Source organism: Hyperolius riggenbachi, chromosome 2 (assembly GCF_040937935.1).
Source record: "Hyperolius riggenbachi isolate aHypRig1 chromosome 2, aHypRig1.pri, whole genome shotgun sequence".
NCBI classification, from domain to species: Eukaryota; Metazoa; Chordata; class Amphibia; order Anura; family Hyperoliidae; genus Hyperolius; species Hyperolius riggenbachi.
This window is the reverse complement of record NC_090647.1, coordinates 473917044-473933040: the sequence shown is the minus strand read 5'-3', so window position 1 is coordinate 473933040 and position 15997 is coordinate 473917044. Positions and strand designations below refer to the sequence as shown.

At 43.8% G+C, this 15997-nt stretch overlaps 1 protein-coding gene across 1 annotated transcript in view; it reads right to left on the bottom strand.

Annotated features, from left to right (window-relative positions):
• The window catches only part of METTL16 (methyltransferase 16, RNA N6-adenosine), a 114640-nt gene that overhangs the window by 65198 nt on the left and 33445 nt on the right, over positions 1-15997 (bottom strand). Inside the window, exon 4 of the mRNA XM_068270239.1 lies at positions 1648-1788. Within this exon, the coding sequence (XP_068126340.1) occupies positions 1648-1788 (141 nt within the window). The remainder of the gene's footprint in view (positions 1-1647; positions 1789-15997) is intronic.

Sequence of the window (15997 nt, the reverse complement as noted above, 5' to 3'; positions counted from 1 at the left end):
GCTATATAGTGCATTTGTGGATAAGGGAATTGCTTTTCTATATTTGATGTCCATCTAAACCTACATTTAAATACTACACAACAGAACTAGTGAGGACTAGTTCAGTACTGCTGTACCTACAGAAATTGGTACTAGGATGAAACACCAACAGAAATGCCACATAGGGGTCAATTAATAAAAAGCTGTGCGGTAAAAAAATCTGGTCGAGAAAATACCGCATTCAGTATTTTAGACTTGTGTGCAAATTCATAAAAATATTCACAGGTGCAGTAGAAGTGCTGTAATTTACTGAAGTAAACTGTCGGTAACAGCAGTACAGTGCGAGTTGTCTGTTATTACATGCTGTAACATGCAGAGACAGCATTACAATATAAAAGGCATCCCTACTTCCCTTTAGATGTGCATGTTTTGTTATACTGCCTCTGGTTGCCCTGAATCTGCTCTAAAACTGCCCGTTACTCTTGCTTACCATTCTATTTAATTGCCACAGCTTAGAAAAACTTGAAGAAACATTACACATTCCATGCTTAGGTGATTTTCAACTCCAGCTCCTAGTATCATTCACAGAGGAACAGAAGAGGTTACACAGCCAGAGGAATTCTGGAGAAGCAGGTTGTGTGCCTGTCGCTCTGCTGCTGCCTGGGGGGAGATCTGACTGCTTCTCTGTCCCCAGCACAGTCCCGCACAGACTTTGCACCACTTCAAAGCAGACAGTATTGTTTGTGCCTTTACCGCCTGTTCTAATCTTCATGAATTGACATTTACTGACATGTGTTGAGGTAATTACCACACAAGTCGGTAATTTACCTCACTGCTCGGTAATTTCAGCTTTTCATGCGGTAACAGCTTTTATGAATTGACGTTTTCCCAAGTGCTCAGTTAAGTCAGCTGTTTTCTGCATTAGCGAATGCGGTAATGCTTTATGAATCAACCCCAATGACCCAAATATGAATCTTTCCAAAGTCAAATACACCCTAGGAGAGGATGAGGAGTGGAAAAATAATCATAATCGAATAAAGTTTTCAACTTCAAGGTGATCAGACATGGCAAGGCAAAAGAAAAATGTAAATGTGGTTTGGTGTTGCCTGACAAGCTCTAGCAGGTTAAAGTGGACCCAAGCTAAAAATACAAGATTTCAGAAATAAAATCTATTTTCTAAATTATAATAAATAGCAACCTTTTTTCAGCTGCATGATGACAAATATAAAATATTTTACATTTATTGGAGGAACCCCTCCCTTCCTTTCATATTGCCGGCAAATAATCCGGCAAACGGGTGGAGTAGATGGTGTCCAGCAAAGGAGTAATTGCTAATGGCTGCCACCTGTATAACCCTAGTTATGCAAAGAAGAGGGTGAAAAGCAGGCACTGAAATGCTCATAGGCTTGAAGGAGTGTTTATTTATATTTGTATGTGTCAGAGTGGTGCAACTAAATATTTTGAATTAAAAAAATGTTTGGTTTGGGTCCGCTTTAAGCTAAACTCTATCCAACAAGTCCTAATAAAAATGAGCACTGTATTGCATATCAGGTAGGAGTTTTCTATGCACTGTGAAATGAAATCAGCTTTATGTTCTAGAAGCACAATATGCACAGTGAGAAAAGAAAGCGGAGGCCTCAGACCATTAGCAGCATGAATAATAAATACCTTTAATCAGATCTGCCAGGTTGTTCTGTTCCACATTTTTCTTGGCATAATTAAAGCAGATGTCATCCACTTCAGTTGCAAGAAAATACCAGCCGTTTAGCGTGGCTCCCAGCAGTGGATAGATGCAGGAGGCTCCGGTGCCTGCAAAACAATGGGAGACCATGAAACAAAGCCAACATGGACAACACAAACCACATCATGTACTAAGCTTAAAGCCATGACATAAAAACCACGTAGGCTACAGGATATCTATAGAGGGAAACAGATTTTTATGGCTTTCCATCAGCTCTTCAGTTTACATATATCTGGATAAGTCCTACAGTATACAGACATTTAGGACAACAGGCAGAAACAAATTATTTTGATTTTGTTCTAGTTAAAGTCTATTTAAAGAAAGCAGATCAGGCGTGTTGTTCGGGTCCAGGATCCGGGGCTTGAGCCACAAATCCTCTGGCACTGTGAGTTGGAACTCGTACGGCGCCGGAGTTCACTGTCACAACGCCTGCACTGCTCTCTAGCAGAGACCACAGCACAATTTGCCTCCAGCTCGCTGTAAGCTGTCCTGAAGTCCCATTAGGATTATAATGAGATTGGGTCTCTTACTGCCCGCTGAAGCTCCAACCCCCCCTACCCCCCCCCCCCCCTTGAATGGAACTGGGGTTGTTGGGGCAAAGACTGCAGGTCTGTGTGTTTTTCATATGTAAGAGGTAACGTTTGCTTAATTTCAATTGCAGCATTTACTATTCTCTATTTTCTGCATTTCATGTCGGAGGTAATGTTCCACCATTTCATATGTGGGGGGTAAAGCTTGGTGCATTTTTTATGTGGGGGGTGGCAACGATTTGTTGCGTTCCATATTTGGGTTAACGTTTGCTGTTATCCATATGTGGCAGGTACCATTTGCTTTTCTTATGTGGCATCAGGTTTGCTGCATTACTTATGTGGCATCATGCATGCTACATTTATGTGGCGTCATGTTTGCTGCATTTCATATGGGAGAGGGGGTAATGTTTGCTGCACTTCATATGGGGCATGTTTGCTGCATTTCATATGGGGTGTAAGGTTTGCTGCATTTCATATGGGGGTAATGAATGCTATATTTCTGCATTTCTTATGTGGCATAGTGTTTGCTACTTTTTATATGTAGGGTAAGGACTTCCGCATCTATCATTTCATGATCATAATAGCTGCATTTAATATTAAGGGGTTATTGTTGCAACATTTTGCATTTTGGGGGCTCATGATAACTAAATATTATGCTAATAAATGAACCAAAAGAAACAAGACAGGAAATTTTATATATTTCACCGGCCACTCTATCAGATACAGAGTTGGACCCCTTTTTGCCTTCAGAACTGCCTTAACTCATCATGGCATTCCTTCATATTGATATAATAGCATCACACAGTTTCTTCAGTTGTATTGGGTGCACATCCATAATGCGAATCTCCCGTTCTACCACAACTTGGGGGAAAGGTAGCTTTATTATGTGTGGGTTTTTTTTTTGTTGTTGTTTTTTTTGGGGGGGGGGGGGAGAAGCTGCTTTTTGTGTGTGTGTCTGTGTGTGTGCCACTGGAGCAGATGCTTAACTAGAAACAATCCCTCTACTACAAACAGTAGTTGTGTCAGCAGAGTCTCCCCCAGTCCTGTTCAGTGCTATCCTTATGAGGATGGTTAATGAGATGTAAATACATAAGAGTTGATGCAGAAATATGAACATTTTTTATGCATCACTAAAATTATCAAATTGAATCCCTCCACTGCTTCATTGAATTGGTGCATTTCATTTTCAAGTTGCATACACTTTCATTAAAAATGTTCTTAATTATGAATCAACTCGTAATAAGTCCAGCTTTAGTTCAAGCTATTACACTAGAAGTAAGCATCATACTGCAAGTAAATATTTTGGAGTGGTGTCTATGTACAGTGGTAAAATACAGAGAAATGTTGTTTCTACTTTAAAATGAAACTCTGCTTACTGAGCACTGGTTGCTAGGATAGTGGCACTGCAAGCAAACTGACTGTGCACTTCAAGCATGGACAATCCTCCTTGCATGGCACCCCCACCCTCTTCTGTAACAGGTATCCCTCACACTTGCAGGGATATTCTCTACCTTTTACCAGCTCCTATAGGTGGGTTGCAGGGCTTGAATATCTCAATGGGAGGGGTGCATGTTGTCCGTTTTCCCCTCTGAACTAAATTTATTCAGCACCATGGAAAGCTTTTTCTGCTCTGTGGAAACAGAGCCAAAAAGCACAGGCAGTGTCAACAGCAGGTGAGTGATGCCCCGATCACACAAACTTCATCCCAATCAGTAGCTGATACCCCCTTTTACATGAGAAATCTATTCCTTTTCACAAATGGATCATCAGGGTGCTCTGTATGGACGATATTGTGGTGAAACCCTTCCCACAGGAAACTGTGAGCACCATGGTCCTAGCAGTTTCCTGTCTGTGAACCTTGTTGCATCATGGGAAATAGCTATTTACAGCGGTTTCTAACTGCCAAAAAAGCAAGCAGCAGCTACTTCCAGTGACATCACCTGCCAGCAGTAAAAATGTCACCATGTGATAAATGTCAGAATGTAAATCAGGGAGAGGAATGCTTTTACAATGGGCAAACACTGACTAAATCATTCATACATAATTATTGTAAAAATGAAGCACGATTTTTTTTTTTACATTATTTTCACTGGAGTTCCTCTTTAAAGGGGAACTTCAGCCTAAACAAACATACTGTCATTAAAGTTTCATTAGTTATGTTAATTAAAATAGATAGGTAATATAATCTCTTACCCACCCTGTTAAAAGAACAGGTAAAGGTTTGATTTCATGAGGGCAGCCATCTTTTTGGTTGAAAGGAGGTGACAGGGAGCATAAGACACAGTTCCAACTGTCCTGTGCTGATCACCCCTCCCAGTTGCTAGGCAACGTGAATAACAACATAGGAGATTCCATCATGCTTTGCACAGCATCAGGGAAAAAAAGCCCAGGCAGTTTTCTTCGATGGGTGGAGCTTAGCTAAAAATGATGCTTTGGTAAGAAAAACAAAAAGAAACACCAAACCTTTTCAGTTCTGCTGAGTAGATTTTTAGTCCGAAGGTAACTCGGGTGTCCAGTAAGCTGTGGTACCATACGTTAATATACCGTATGTACAAAGTGCCACAGCTCACTGCAGTCTTAGCCAATCAGACCTTTCATCTCTGAACACCCGGATCTCCTTCACATGCATTTTTCACTGACTTTACTCTCTTTTCAAGAACATGATTTACTATTTAAATTTACTGAATTCAACCTGTTACAATTAAATAAACTAAAAACAACTGATTAAAACCATCAAAAGTTCCCCGTGGGTTTATCCCAGTCGTTCCGAATTTATAGTTTAATGGATTTTCAATATGACACCAGGACAGCGCTAAGTGTCCATTAAAGCTAGGATGAAATGCAGAACTTGCTAGTCACATGCATAGTTTAGAGCACCATTTCTCAACATTTTATTGAAATATAACCCTTTTGAAAGCGTATACTCACCAGTAATTTGGGATTGTTTACCAAGGGGTTGTCTTTTTTTTAAAAACTCTAAATTAGTCTAATCTTAGAACTTCCTCTCTGCTCTAAAAGATAAGCAACCTTCAAAGAAAAACCTTTATTTGTTACAGCTTACAGAGCTCCTACAACAGATGTGCAGTGCCTACTTCCTGGTTTCATGGGACCACAGAAAGAGTTAAGGTGGCCATACACTGGTCGATTTGCCATCAGATCGACCAACAGATAGATCCCTCTCTGATCGAATCTGATCAAAGAGGGATCGTATGGCTGCCTTTACTGCAAACAGATTGTGAATCGATTTCAGCATGAAATCGATTCACCATCTGTGAAGCTGCCGCGCCCCCCCCCCCCCCCCCCCCTGCATGCAATACCTGATCCAGCCAGCGCGAGTCCCTCGGTCTCCGCTGTCTTCTTCTCCGCTCTGGGCTCCAGGGCTGCAGCTGCACTGCACTTCCTGTCCGGGGAAGTTTAAACAGTAGAGGGCGCTCTACTGTTTAAACTTCCTGTCGGGATAGGAAGAAGTGAAGCCTGCCGGAGTCCAGCGGAGAAGGAGCAGCGGTGACACACGCAGGCCGGATCAGCTAATGTATTGCCGCTAGCGTCGGACATTCGAATGCCGCTATCGACGCATTCCCGACTCGCTGGCGATCGAGTGAAATCTTCCGCACGGACGGATCGACGGGATAGATCGATTTCGGACGGAAATCAATCGCTCGGTCAGCGTTTGCGCAACGATTTCACAGCAGATTCGATCACAATGATTGAATTTGCTGTATATTGGCGGGAAAATCGCTAGGTGTACGGGCCCCTTTAAACTCCTGTGTTTACATATTAGCACATAACTAGGCACTCCCACGGCACAGAGCTGACAGCTCAAATTACTTGATTACTTGCTGAGAAGGAAGAATTAGACAGGCTGTTCGCTATAAACACACACTGGTTGGACACAGGATGGATTTCTCTGTGTGGTCTGTATCCTGTGCAAGAGTTTAGGTCCGCTTTAATTCTATCAAGCCTGTGTAACCCCTGACCCCATCGGACGTACCCTCTGGGGTATATGCATACCACATGTTAAAGTGAATGGGAACCGCATTTCTTTTAAAAAATGAAGCAAATACTTACCTAAGGAGAGGGAAGGCTCTGGGTTGTATAGAGCCTTCCGTCTCCTCTCTCGGTGCTCTCTATCCTGTGCTGGCTCCCCCCCCCCCCCTCCGTTTCAATCCCCCGCTGAAAGGGTATTTGGAAGTCTTTGGGAGCCGTGTCCTCCCAAAGACGTGCGGCTCCATACTGCACAGGCGTGAGCGTGCAAGAGAGCGTGCTTGTGCAGGTGCAGTACAGGGCGGCCCTTCTTCAGAAGCACTCGGGCTCCCTGAAGACTTCTGAAGCCTCCTTCGGCCGGGTAAAGCAGTATTTGACTAAATTAGTCAAATACTGCTACCGGGCGAGCCAGCACCGGAACGAGGGGACCAGGAGAGGAGCGGGAAGGCTTTATAGGACCCAGAGCCTTCCCTCTCCTTGTGTAAGTATATGTCTCATTTTTTTAAATGCGGTTCCCATTCACTTTAAGAACCTATATTACGGGGCACAAAAGACATCCGCTATCAGTTCCTTAACTGAAGTTCTCACTCAAGAAGCAGAATTAGCTTGTAATCAATAAGTAATAGCGTTACAACTTTTCCACAGGAAATCAAATGTTTTCTTTTTTGAGATAAATAAAACCATGTTCCCACAATTAGTGAGAGAAATCAATGGGAAGCATAATAAATGTATGCATGGGAAACACAGCTGCCTATGGATATGTCCTTGGAAGACTGAGAAGAGATCTCATTAATGGAGCAAGCTGGAATCTCTTTCAGCATTTTTTAGTCTTCGGAACAGTAGCTCAGACTGCCTAGCAACTAATATTGTAGGGTGATACTGAAAAGTTAAAAAGGACTCTTGGAAAATAAGCTGCAATGTTCTCCTTCCAGAAAAACTAGGGATACATATAAATATCACAAACACCGGTCCGCTTGACAGCCGGGGGCCCCAGGTCTCTGTCACTGGCTGGGCCCCCCAAACCATCATGCGATACCTAGAGGGAAGTGTGGGCAAGCCCTGGACCTCTCACCTCCAGGGAACTCGGGAACTCGTCCCCACCGCCTCTAAACTGAATGCTAACTGCAACAAACACAATTGATAACTCCCAGCTAGAGCAATCTCCTGCCTTTATCTGGTCAGCAGACGCCAGTTAGCCAATCAGGTGTACTGTTACACCCTTTGCTTGCTGTACCAAATCTAGCAGGAATTGCATAAATTAGCATTCAGGTGGGAGGCTTCGGTTGGACGCAATCGTAGATTGCATAGTTTTACAGGGTTCGCCTGTTCGCCTCCCCTTTGAAGTCTACTGCGGTTCGCAAAAGTTTGCGGAGGTTCGCAAACCTAAAATCGGAGGTTTGGGCCATCTCTACCTCTCACTTCAAGTTTCCTTTAAATCAGACAGTGAACACTAAAAACAGCAAGATAGGTAAGCTAAATAATTTCTTATTGGATGATTCATTTTAATTATTCCATTTATGGAAAAATGGAGCTTTATCCTACTTTCAATCGGATGAAGCATGTGCAATGACAGTCACCATTTATTGCCAGAATAGAGTACAATCTTTTGCCTATGGCTTTCTTGGAGATGCTCATGTTGGTGCTGTAAGGAAAAAGGAAGGGAAATCACCAGTCTAAGTTGCTTCCATTTCCCCCCAAAAGGTGCTGTTGGTGGTGTTTACACAGATCCCCCAGTGCTGATTAATCTCCAGCTGCTCTGCAATACAGGGATAGTCCCAAGAGCTTTCATTAGTCTTACCCAATCTGCTGTATACAAAAACATAGAACATCAGAATGTCTGTTACACAATTCTTGAGAAGCATCATTATCTGGCAACAATGCATGTGTATTTAATTTTCTCAACACAATCTGGTGGTAATAATAATAATAGTAGATCTTTCCCTTTTCCAAAGTAAAAACAATCCTCATAAAATAATTTTCCCATAGTAATCCTTACACATTCAATCTGTAATTACTCGGGTGTCTTCACAGGTCCCTGCTTTGATAGTCTGCATTTTGTTTTGTTTTTTTACTTTACTCTCGGTTGTCAGTGACACTGCAGTGATTACCCTAGTTACTATAATAAGCAAAACCAGCCTGGCAGTGGAGAGAAAAGACAGAGGAAGAGCACCAGAGGACAGGTGAGTGTAAAAGTGCGTACACCCCTCTTGACTTTATGTTGCCCGTTGGGAACCAGGACCTTGAGCCCCGAGTGACATCGCTGGTCAGCCTGTACAGGCGCGTGTCAACTATGTAGCTGATGACGCTTTCAGGGGAGGCGAAGGGACAACGGAGCAGAATGTGCGTGACATCACTCGGAGGGCGGGGGAGTGGTGCAGTCAATGTGATTGGTCGTCGTAGGGGTGAGTTGATCCACCGGGAGCATCGGTTGCAAATAGGTGAAAAAATAGAGGAGCCAACAAGAATATTGCAATTGCCTGATGAAGCGGGATAGTGACCTGTGAAATGCGTTGCATACCTGGAGCTTCTTAATAAATGTTACAGTAATTTATAGTAACTTCTCATTGTCCGGTTCTTTACTTCCTAAGGGAGGTGAGTCCACCAACTTCCCCCCTTTTAAAAATGAATTTTTACTATTGTATTCTTGTTGGCGCCTCTGTTTTTTCACCTATTTGCAATTAATCTAGTCCACCCTTGGTGGAGGGGTGTATCCCCATTTTTTTTCCAGTCTACAGAGAGCGACTTATTACCTGAGTGGGGTCAGGTTATAATTCTCCCCCACCTGCCTTTCTAGTGGTTGCCTTTGCAGCGACCCTTTTTGTGAGTATAATAACTATATACCTTATACTCCACCAACATTGTTTGAAATACTACACCATATTGGGCTCTCTGTTTCATTTGTGTCGTTTTCAAGCCACCGGGAGCATCGCTCGCATGTTGGTGGACGCTGTACACATGGCTATTGGCTGAGATGGTCGATATCAGCCACCTTTGTCAGGCATGTGTACGGGCCTTAAACTTCACTGCCTACACTGCACGTTGCTCAACATTGAGCACTGCTATCTCCGGCTACCGACCCACCACCAATCAAGCGATATCTTCCGTCCAGAGCCATCGACTGATTACATCAATTTCTGGCAAAAACTGATCGATTGGGCACAGTTTATTCTGCTTCATATTAGTTTAAGGTGTTTAATGTTTTAGAGTAAAAATGTAATTTTGAGTTACATACCACCTTCAAGTTTTATAGCCCACAGATATAAAGCTATTCATAAAAACACCTTACCTGAGACACAAGTAGGAAATAAGCTTGCATCTTATTTATAGTTACTACTGGCATTACTAATAAGGAAAACAAGGCTTGCCAGTTATTGTGAAACTATATATCCCAGCATGCCCTTCCACAAAACAGTGATGTATCAGCAGCCTCTGCTTTGCTATACCTACATTCCATTATTTGTGAAAGTTTTATAAAGAGCATTTCTCCTCCAGCCAACCCTTTCCTGTTAATTTGCTGGGATAAAAGCCACTAAGGTGGATTATACCACTGCTGACTTGTTGCCAACTAAAAAATAAGCAAAATTAAAAAGTGAAGACGGCATGTAGATACAATGCCAGCCAAGACGGTCATAGATCCGCTATTAAATATTCTGATAATACGTTAAATTGAATCTGCAGCGAATGCTTATGCAGAGTTCTTGCTGAAAATGTAAGAAATTTGCATAAAACAACAGAATTAATCATGTTCCGTCCACAGCAATTACAGCAGCTATTGTGTGACTGGAAGGTGAACATTGACTGTTGAGCTGGACAATGAACGGTTCTCTCCTCTCACTACTGAAGGGATATTACCCCTCAGTCTGTCATGCATAATAAATTCAATTATCACTTCACTCGCACTGCTAGTGGATGACTGTGCCAAATATATTAGTGTATAATTACACATGAGCATTTGATGGAGAGGCTGGACCCAGCAACCTGTATCGGGAAAAAATAGTACACATTTCTATAGGTTAATCCAGATGAACGCTTTCTGTGGATAAGAGGTCTGTGGTGGAGGATAACCTGCTTGACCAGTCAACCAAGCCATTCCTAATCATGCTGTCGGCATTACGGCTTGGCCATTTCCTGCTGCCAACATTCACACTTCACTAGGCAACACTCTGAGCAACATCCCATAGTCAGAGATAGGGAAGCCGGAGTCAAAATCCACGGAATGGAAAATGTCATCCAATTAAAGGAGGCTTGAAGTGATCGGTATCTGAAGGATTTAATTTTCTTTAAAGAAAGGAATAAATAGATGCCCGTCTTTAAAGTCAACCTGAAGGTAAAAAAAAACCATACTTAACTAATGATGTATAAAGGCCCATTCACACTTGTAAAACGCTAGCGCTTTTGCTAGCGTTTTGCTCAGGCGATTTTTTGCACTAAATGCGAAAAAAATCCCCATTTACACATGGTGATTTTTCCGCAATCGCGTTTAGCGCTTCTATAGCCTGAAAATGGTGCAGGCTACATGTTTGCCTTTTGCGTTCATCACTGGCGATTAACGCAAATTGCCCAAGTGAGAACGGGCACATAGGGTATTATTGCACTAGTGCTTTAAAAAGCGCTAGCCGGCAAAACGCTCTAGTGTGAATGGGCCCTAAAGGTCTCTAGACACTTCTCTACTCCTTATTGTGTTACTAACTGCACATGCCCAGGATACTCTTGCCCTTAGCTGCTATACACAGCGTGCAGCAGTGCAGTCCATGAGGGTGTGTGGAGCACACAGTGCATGCTCCAGGCTCTGACTGGACCCAGTCGGAGACATTAAGACAGGCTACGGGGCAAGATGGAGAGGAGGCTACACAAAATAAGGAGCCTGGGGTGTTTGAAGAGCTTCTATATCATCGAGGTAAACATATCTTAACTTTTTTCCCCTCAGGTACACTTGGATTGCTTGATTTATTCTTTGGTTTTAGGAGATTGCTTGACAACCACATAAATGAAAAAACATTGCCAAAAAATGTGGGCGTAGAGTGAAGCCAAAAACCGTCTTGCCCTGCTTCTGCAAAAGTCCGGGTGGCGTTAATTACTATTCCCCTCCCAGACTGCCATGGACTCAGGGGAAAGCTGTTAATGGAGGCTGAATTGCACTTTTGTTTTCATAATTTGGGCTCCATCTTTTGCAGTTGATCAGAGGGTAATTTGGGCACCAACACCCTTTTTGCCTGCCTCATTGACAACCAACTCAAATCATAACTCTACTTTGTATACGGAATAAAGGCTCGTACACGCTCTTAGTATCGCAGTTGTGGGGGAAGGAGTACTGCACAGACAAGCTGCTCAGTCATAGATAAGCAGTGTGTACTATTCAATAAAGAGAAAAGAGAGATGGTACGAGCATCATAGGCTCAGTCATCACTTGTCGTTTTTCAGTCCACCATGGTAGATGACTTAATGACTTTGTGGGACTGCGGTACACAAGCTTTATACCACAGCCACCACTCTATTATTATTATTTATATAGCACCAACATCTTCCACAGAGCTGTACAAAGTATATGGTCTTGTCCCTTAACTGTCCCTCAGAAGGGCTCACAATCTAATCCCTACCATAGTCATGTTGTGCATGTATCGTAGTCTAGATCCAATTTAGGAGGAAGCCAATTAACTTATCTGTATGTTTTTTTGATGTGGGAGGAAACCAGAGTGCCTGGAGGAAACCCACATAGACACAGGGAGAACATACAAACTCCTTGCAGATGTTGACCTGGCTGACATCCATTGCATAGGTGACCCCATTCAACTACACAATCTTGCAGCACTGTGTTACATTCCAAAACATATACTGCTGTGTGATTATGAAATGCACAGCAGTGTGGAGTGTGAAAGTTATGAAGGCCTCTGACATCCTTGCAGATTGCACACAGTGTAATAAGCAGCACTGCACATGGTGTGAGCAAGCCCTTAGTAAAGCTCTGCTTTCAGTCAGCAGTAGCCTTTCAGCATTGCTGACATAAAGGTCACGGCTGCATATACTATTCCCTCAATACAAGTCTAGGGTGGAAACATTTGCTTATAATAGACATACTCTCCCAACCGACTGAAACTCCAGAAAAGCCTGTTTCCAGAACTGTAAAACAAAAGCATGTAAGATTATAAAATAATGTTGGAGTAGAAAACATGAAGGTTTGCACTTATACAAAAAGGTAACTGCATTCAAGCAGAAGAAAACAAGGTGTTATGCGTGCCGTTTAGGGCTGCGCTAACATGGCCGGGAGGACTCTGCGCAGGTGCAGTAGTACAGCGCCTACAGAGAGCACTCCTGACCACATCGAGGCTTCAAGTAATATATGCGCAGGGCAATGCATGGGCAGCTCTATCACCTTGCAGAGCTGGGTCCCGGTTCAAATCCCAGCCAGGTCAACATCTGCAAGGAGTTTGTATGTTCTCCCCATGTCTGTGTGGGTTTCCTCCAGGCACTCTGGTTTCCTCCCATATTCCAAAAACATACAGATAAATTACTTAGCTTCCCCCTAAATTAGCCCTAGGCTACGATACATACACTAGACGAAATAGACATACTCTGTACAGCGCTGTGGAAAATGTCAGCGCTATATAAATACTAAAAAAATAATAAAAAAGCCGCCCACATGGCTAGGTCAGCGGCTGCTATGGAGGGAACAGAAGAAGAGTGACCGACAGCGGAGCTGTGATGAGGGACAGAAAGACTTGAAGGGGCCGGAGAAAGCCTCAGGTAAGTAGATCAGCAATTTTTTTGTTCCTCTCATGCATCTTTTAAAAAAGAACAAAAATAAAGCAACAATCCCATATATAATTTGTATGCAAGTGCGTGATATAGCCATGTAGCAAGCCCAAAGCTGTATTGGTATAGTACAAGCAATGTCCCATCATTTAGTGGAGGAATAGGTAAAGCCATTGTAACCCAACATAGTTATTTCAAGATTCAAAGACCTCTTGCTCAAAAGTCCACAAAGCGAGAAGGCAGAATAAGCCCTGTGCATGCGCACTACCTTCTAGTGCCAGTTATTGAAATAAGTCTAACTGTCTAGTATTACTATAAAGATATCTCAGTTGTGCAGTAATCCCTTATGTGCATTATGAAATGGGAACAAGGCAGTGAGGGGAGGTCTGTCCAGCCCAATTAATACAATGCAATGTGGAAACACCATCACACACTAGGCTGCCGTAAAATACATTACTTTACAGAAGACGATTAAAGTAGGGGGGAAAAAAGAGCCCCTGGGGGGTACTTACCTCAAGTATGTATACTATGAGTATGCCCAATCCAGCACTGGAAGTAAAAAACAACCAAACAATAACAATCCAAGTCGCCGCTGCATGCATGCACACACACTAGCGGCCTCCCACTTGGGCTTCGACGGAAATAGCCCAGCTCGGCCAGATGCGTTCTATTGTGCAGGCATGAGGCTTCTGCTCCTGCACAGTAGAAGGGCTCCGATCGGGCTCAGCTATTTCCACCGGAGCCTAAGGGGCCCATACACCTAACGATTTTCCCGCTTATATACAGCAGATTTGATCACTGTGATCAAATCTGCTGTGAAATCGTTGCACAAACGCTGACAGAATGATCAATTTCTGTCTGAAATCAATCGTTCCCATCGATTCCCGTCGATCCATCTGTGCGGAAGATTTTGCTCGATCGCCGGCGGGTCGGGAGTGCGTCGTTAGCGGCGTTCGAATGCCTGATTCCGGCCGGCGCAAGTCCCTGCTGCTTCTTCTCCACGCTTGGCTCAGAGTCCAGCAGGCTTCACTGAACTTCCTGTCCCAGCAGTAAGTTTAAACAGTAGAGCGCCCTCTACTGTCCCCCGGACAGGAAGTTCAGTGAAGCTGCAGCCCTGGAGCCCGGAGCGGAGAAGAGACAGCGGAGACCGGGGGAGTCGCGCTGGCCAGATCAGGTAATGTATGCGGGGGCCTGGGGGGCGGCAGCAGCTTTACAGATTGAAATCGATTCACAATCTGTTTGCAGTAAAGAAAGCCATACGATCCCTCTCTGATCAGATTCGATCAGAGAGGGATCTGTTGGTCGATCTGATGGCAAATCGACCAGTGTATGGCCACCTTTAGGAACCCGCTATCGCACATGTGAGAACACCGGCAAGCACCTGAAAAGGAGGGAGTCCCAGCACTGCATCCCCACATACTGGGGGATGGGGGCTAAGCCTCTTTAGGATCCAGAGGCTTCCCCATCCTGAGGCAAGTACCCCCCAGGGCAGGGGTCAGGAACCTTTTTGTCTGAGAGAGCCATAACCACAACATATTTTAAAATGTAATTCCGTGAGAGACATACAATATGTTTCAAACCGGGACAGTGCACATGCGCAGCAGAGGGCTCACGTCCCTGTTGCCATGGTGATGTGTATACAGTTGATCCGCAGGGCAGCGGACGTGACAGACACGTCTTCAGCTTCTCTTAGGTTTCAGCAACATCAGCAATTTCCCCAAGAGCCATTCAGGAGAAATACCAATCAAAGAGTGAGGATCTCATTCTACAAAGTCACTGGACCTGACAGGGTCCAGAGTGGGACAATTGGAGCAGCTGTTCGTTTTGGGGTAGCGCAAGTAAGTTAGTAGTGCATGTTACAGCAGTAGCGTGCACTACTTTGAAAACTTTACTTGCAATGCCACACTAAGCTGAGCTGCTTGAGCAGTGTAGCTTAGTGAATTAATCCCTACTGATTTGTCTGTGAGCCAGATGTAGCCATCAACAGAGCCACATCTGGCTCCTGAGCCACAGGTTCCCTACCCCTGCCCTAGGGAAACTTTGCTTAATTACAGATTTATAATAAATTCTGTATAAATGAGTGAAACAAATACATTCTAAATTCCCCAATTATAAAGTAAGTATGCAAAAGGTTTGTATTGAGGGGGCTCAGCGCCTTTCACCTAAAACTGCAGCTGTTCTTTTTTGTTTTACTAAATGTTGTACTTGAGCTGTGTCCCCCTAAATGAAATGAGTCAACGTGTTGTGGAGAGTGTGTGAGTGAGGACAAGGGGCGGAGACCACCAGTCTAGACACAGAACCCCATCACGTCTCCTCACATACTGACATACGCTTTCATTCCTAATGTGGAAAAGAATAGCAGTGGGAAGAATCCGGCAGGGAGCCAAATGGAATAGACGAGGAGGAGAAGGAAGCAATCTATGCCAGATGCATTATGAGGGGATCTCAGGCATGAAGTAAAAATAGCTCATCAGGGGAGACCCCTATCAGCTACATTCCTAGAAAGAGTGAGGAGGAATCAATACATTGGCACTAATAACACTTCCAAGTGATACAGATCGCTTCCAAAGCAAAAATTAAAAGTAAACCAAGAAAATTAAATGGAACAAAAGTGCTGTGTACTGAATTAAAATGCATTGCTAACATTTTAGCAGCCAATTTATTTAGAAGCTTGCAAGTGCTCCAAGCCAATTTATTTTAGCACATTTTTTTGTTACACTTTCTTCTAAGAAAGAAAGGGGTTGGGGTCAGGTGCATCCCGCTTGCTTGATGGTCATGTGGGCGGTTTGTTTACATTCCGCCCATGTGTGCTGTCACAGGCCAGCTCGGAGGACAGGGGTTTCCCATCAGGCCTGCTCCTTAAGGGCTGCGTGACCATGAATTTGTTCCATCGCTCCTCTCCTCATTGGTCGGCGGTCCTTAGTGGGTGTGCTGGCGGTGTGCGGTGCGCGTCCCACCTCGCCTCACTTCAGCCGTTCTATATGAGGCTCTCATTGGCTGTACACCCGTGTGC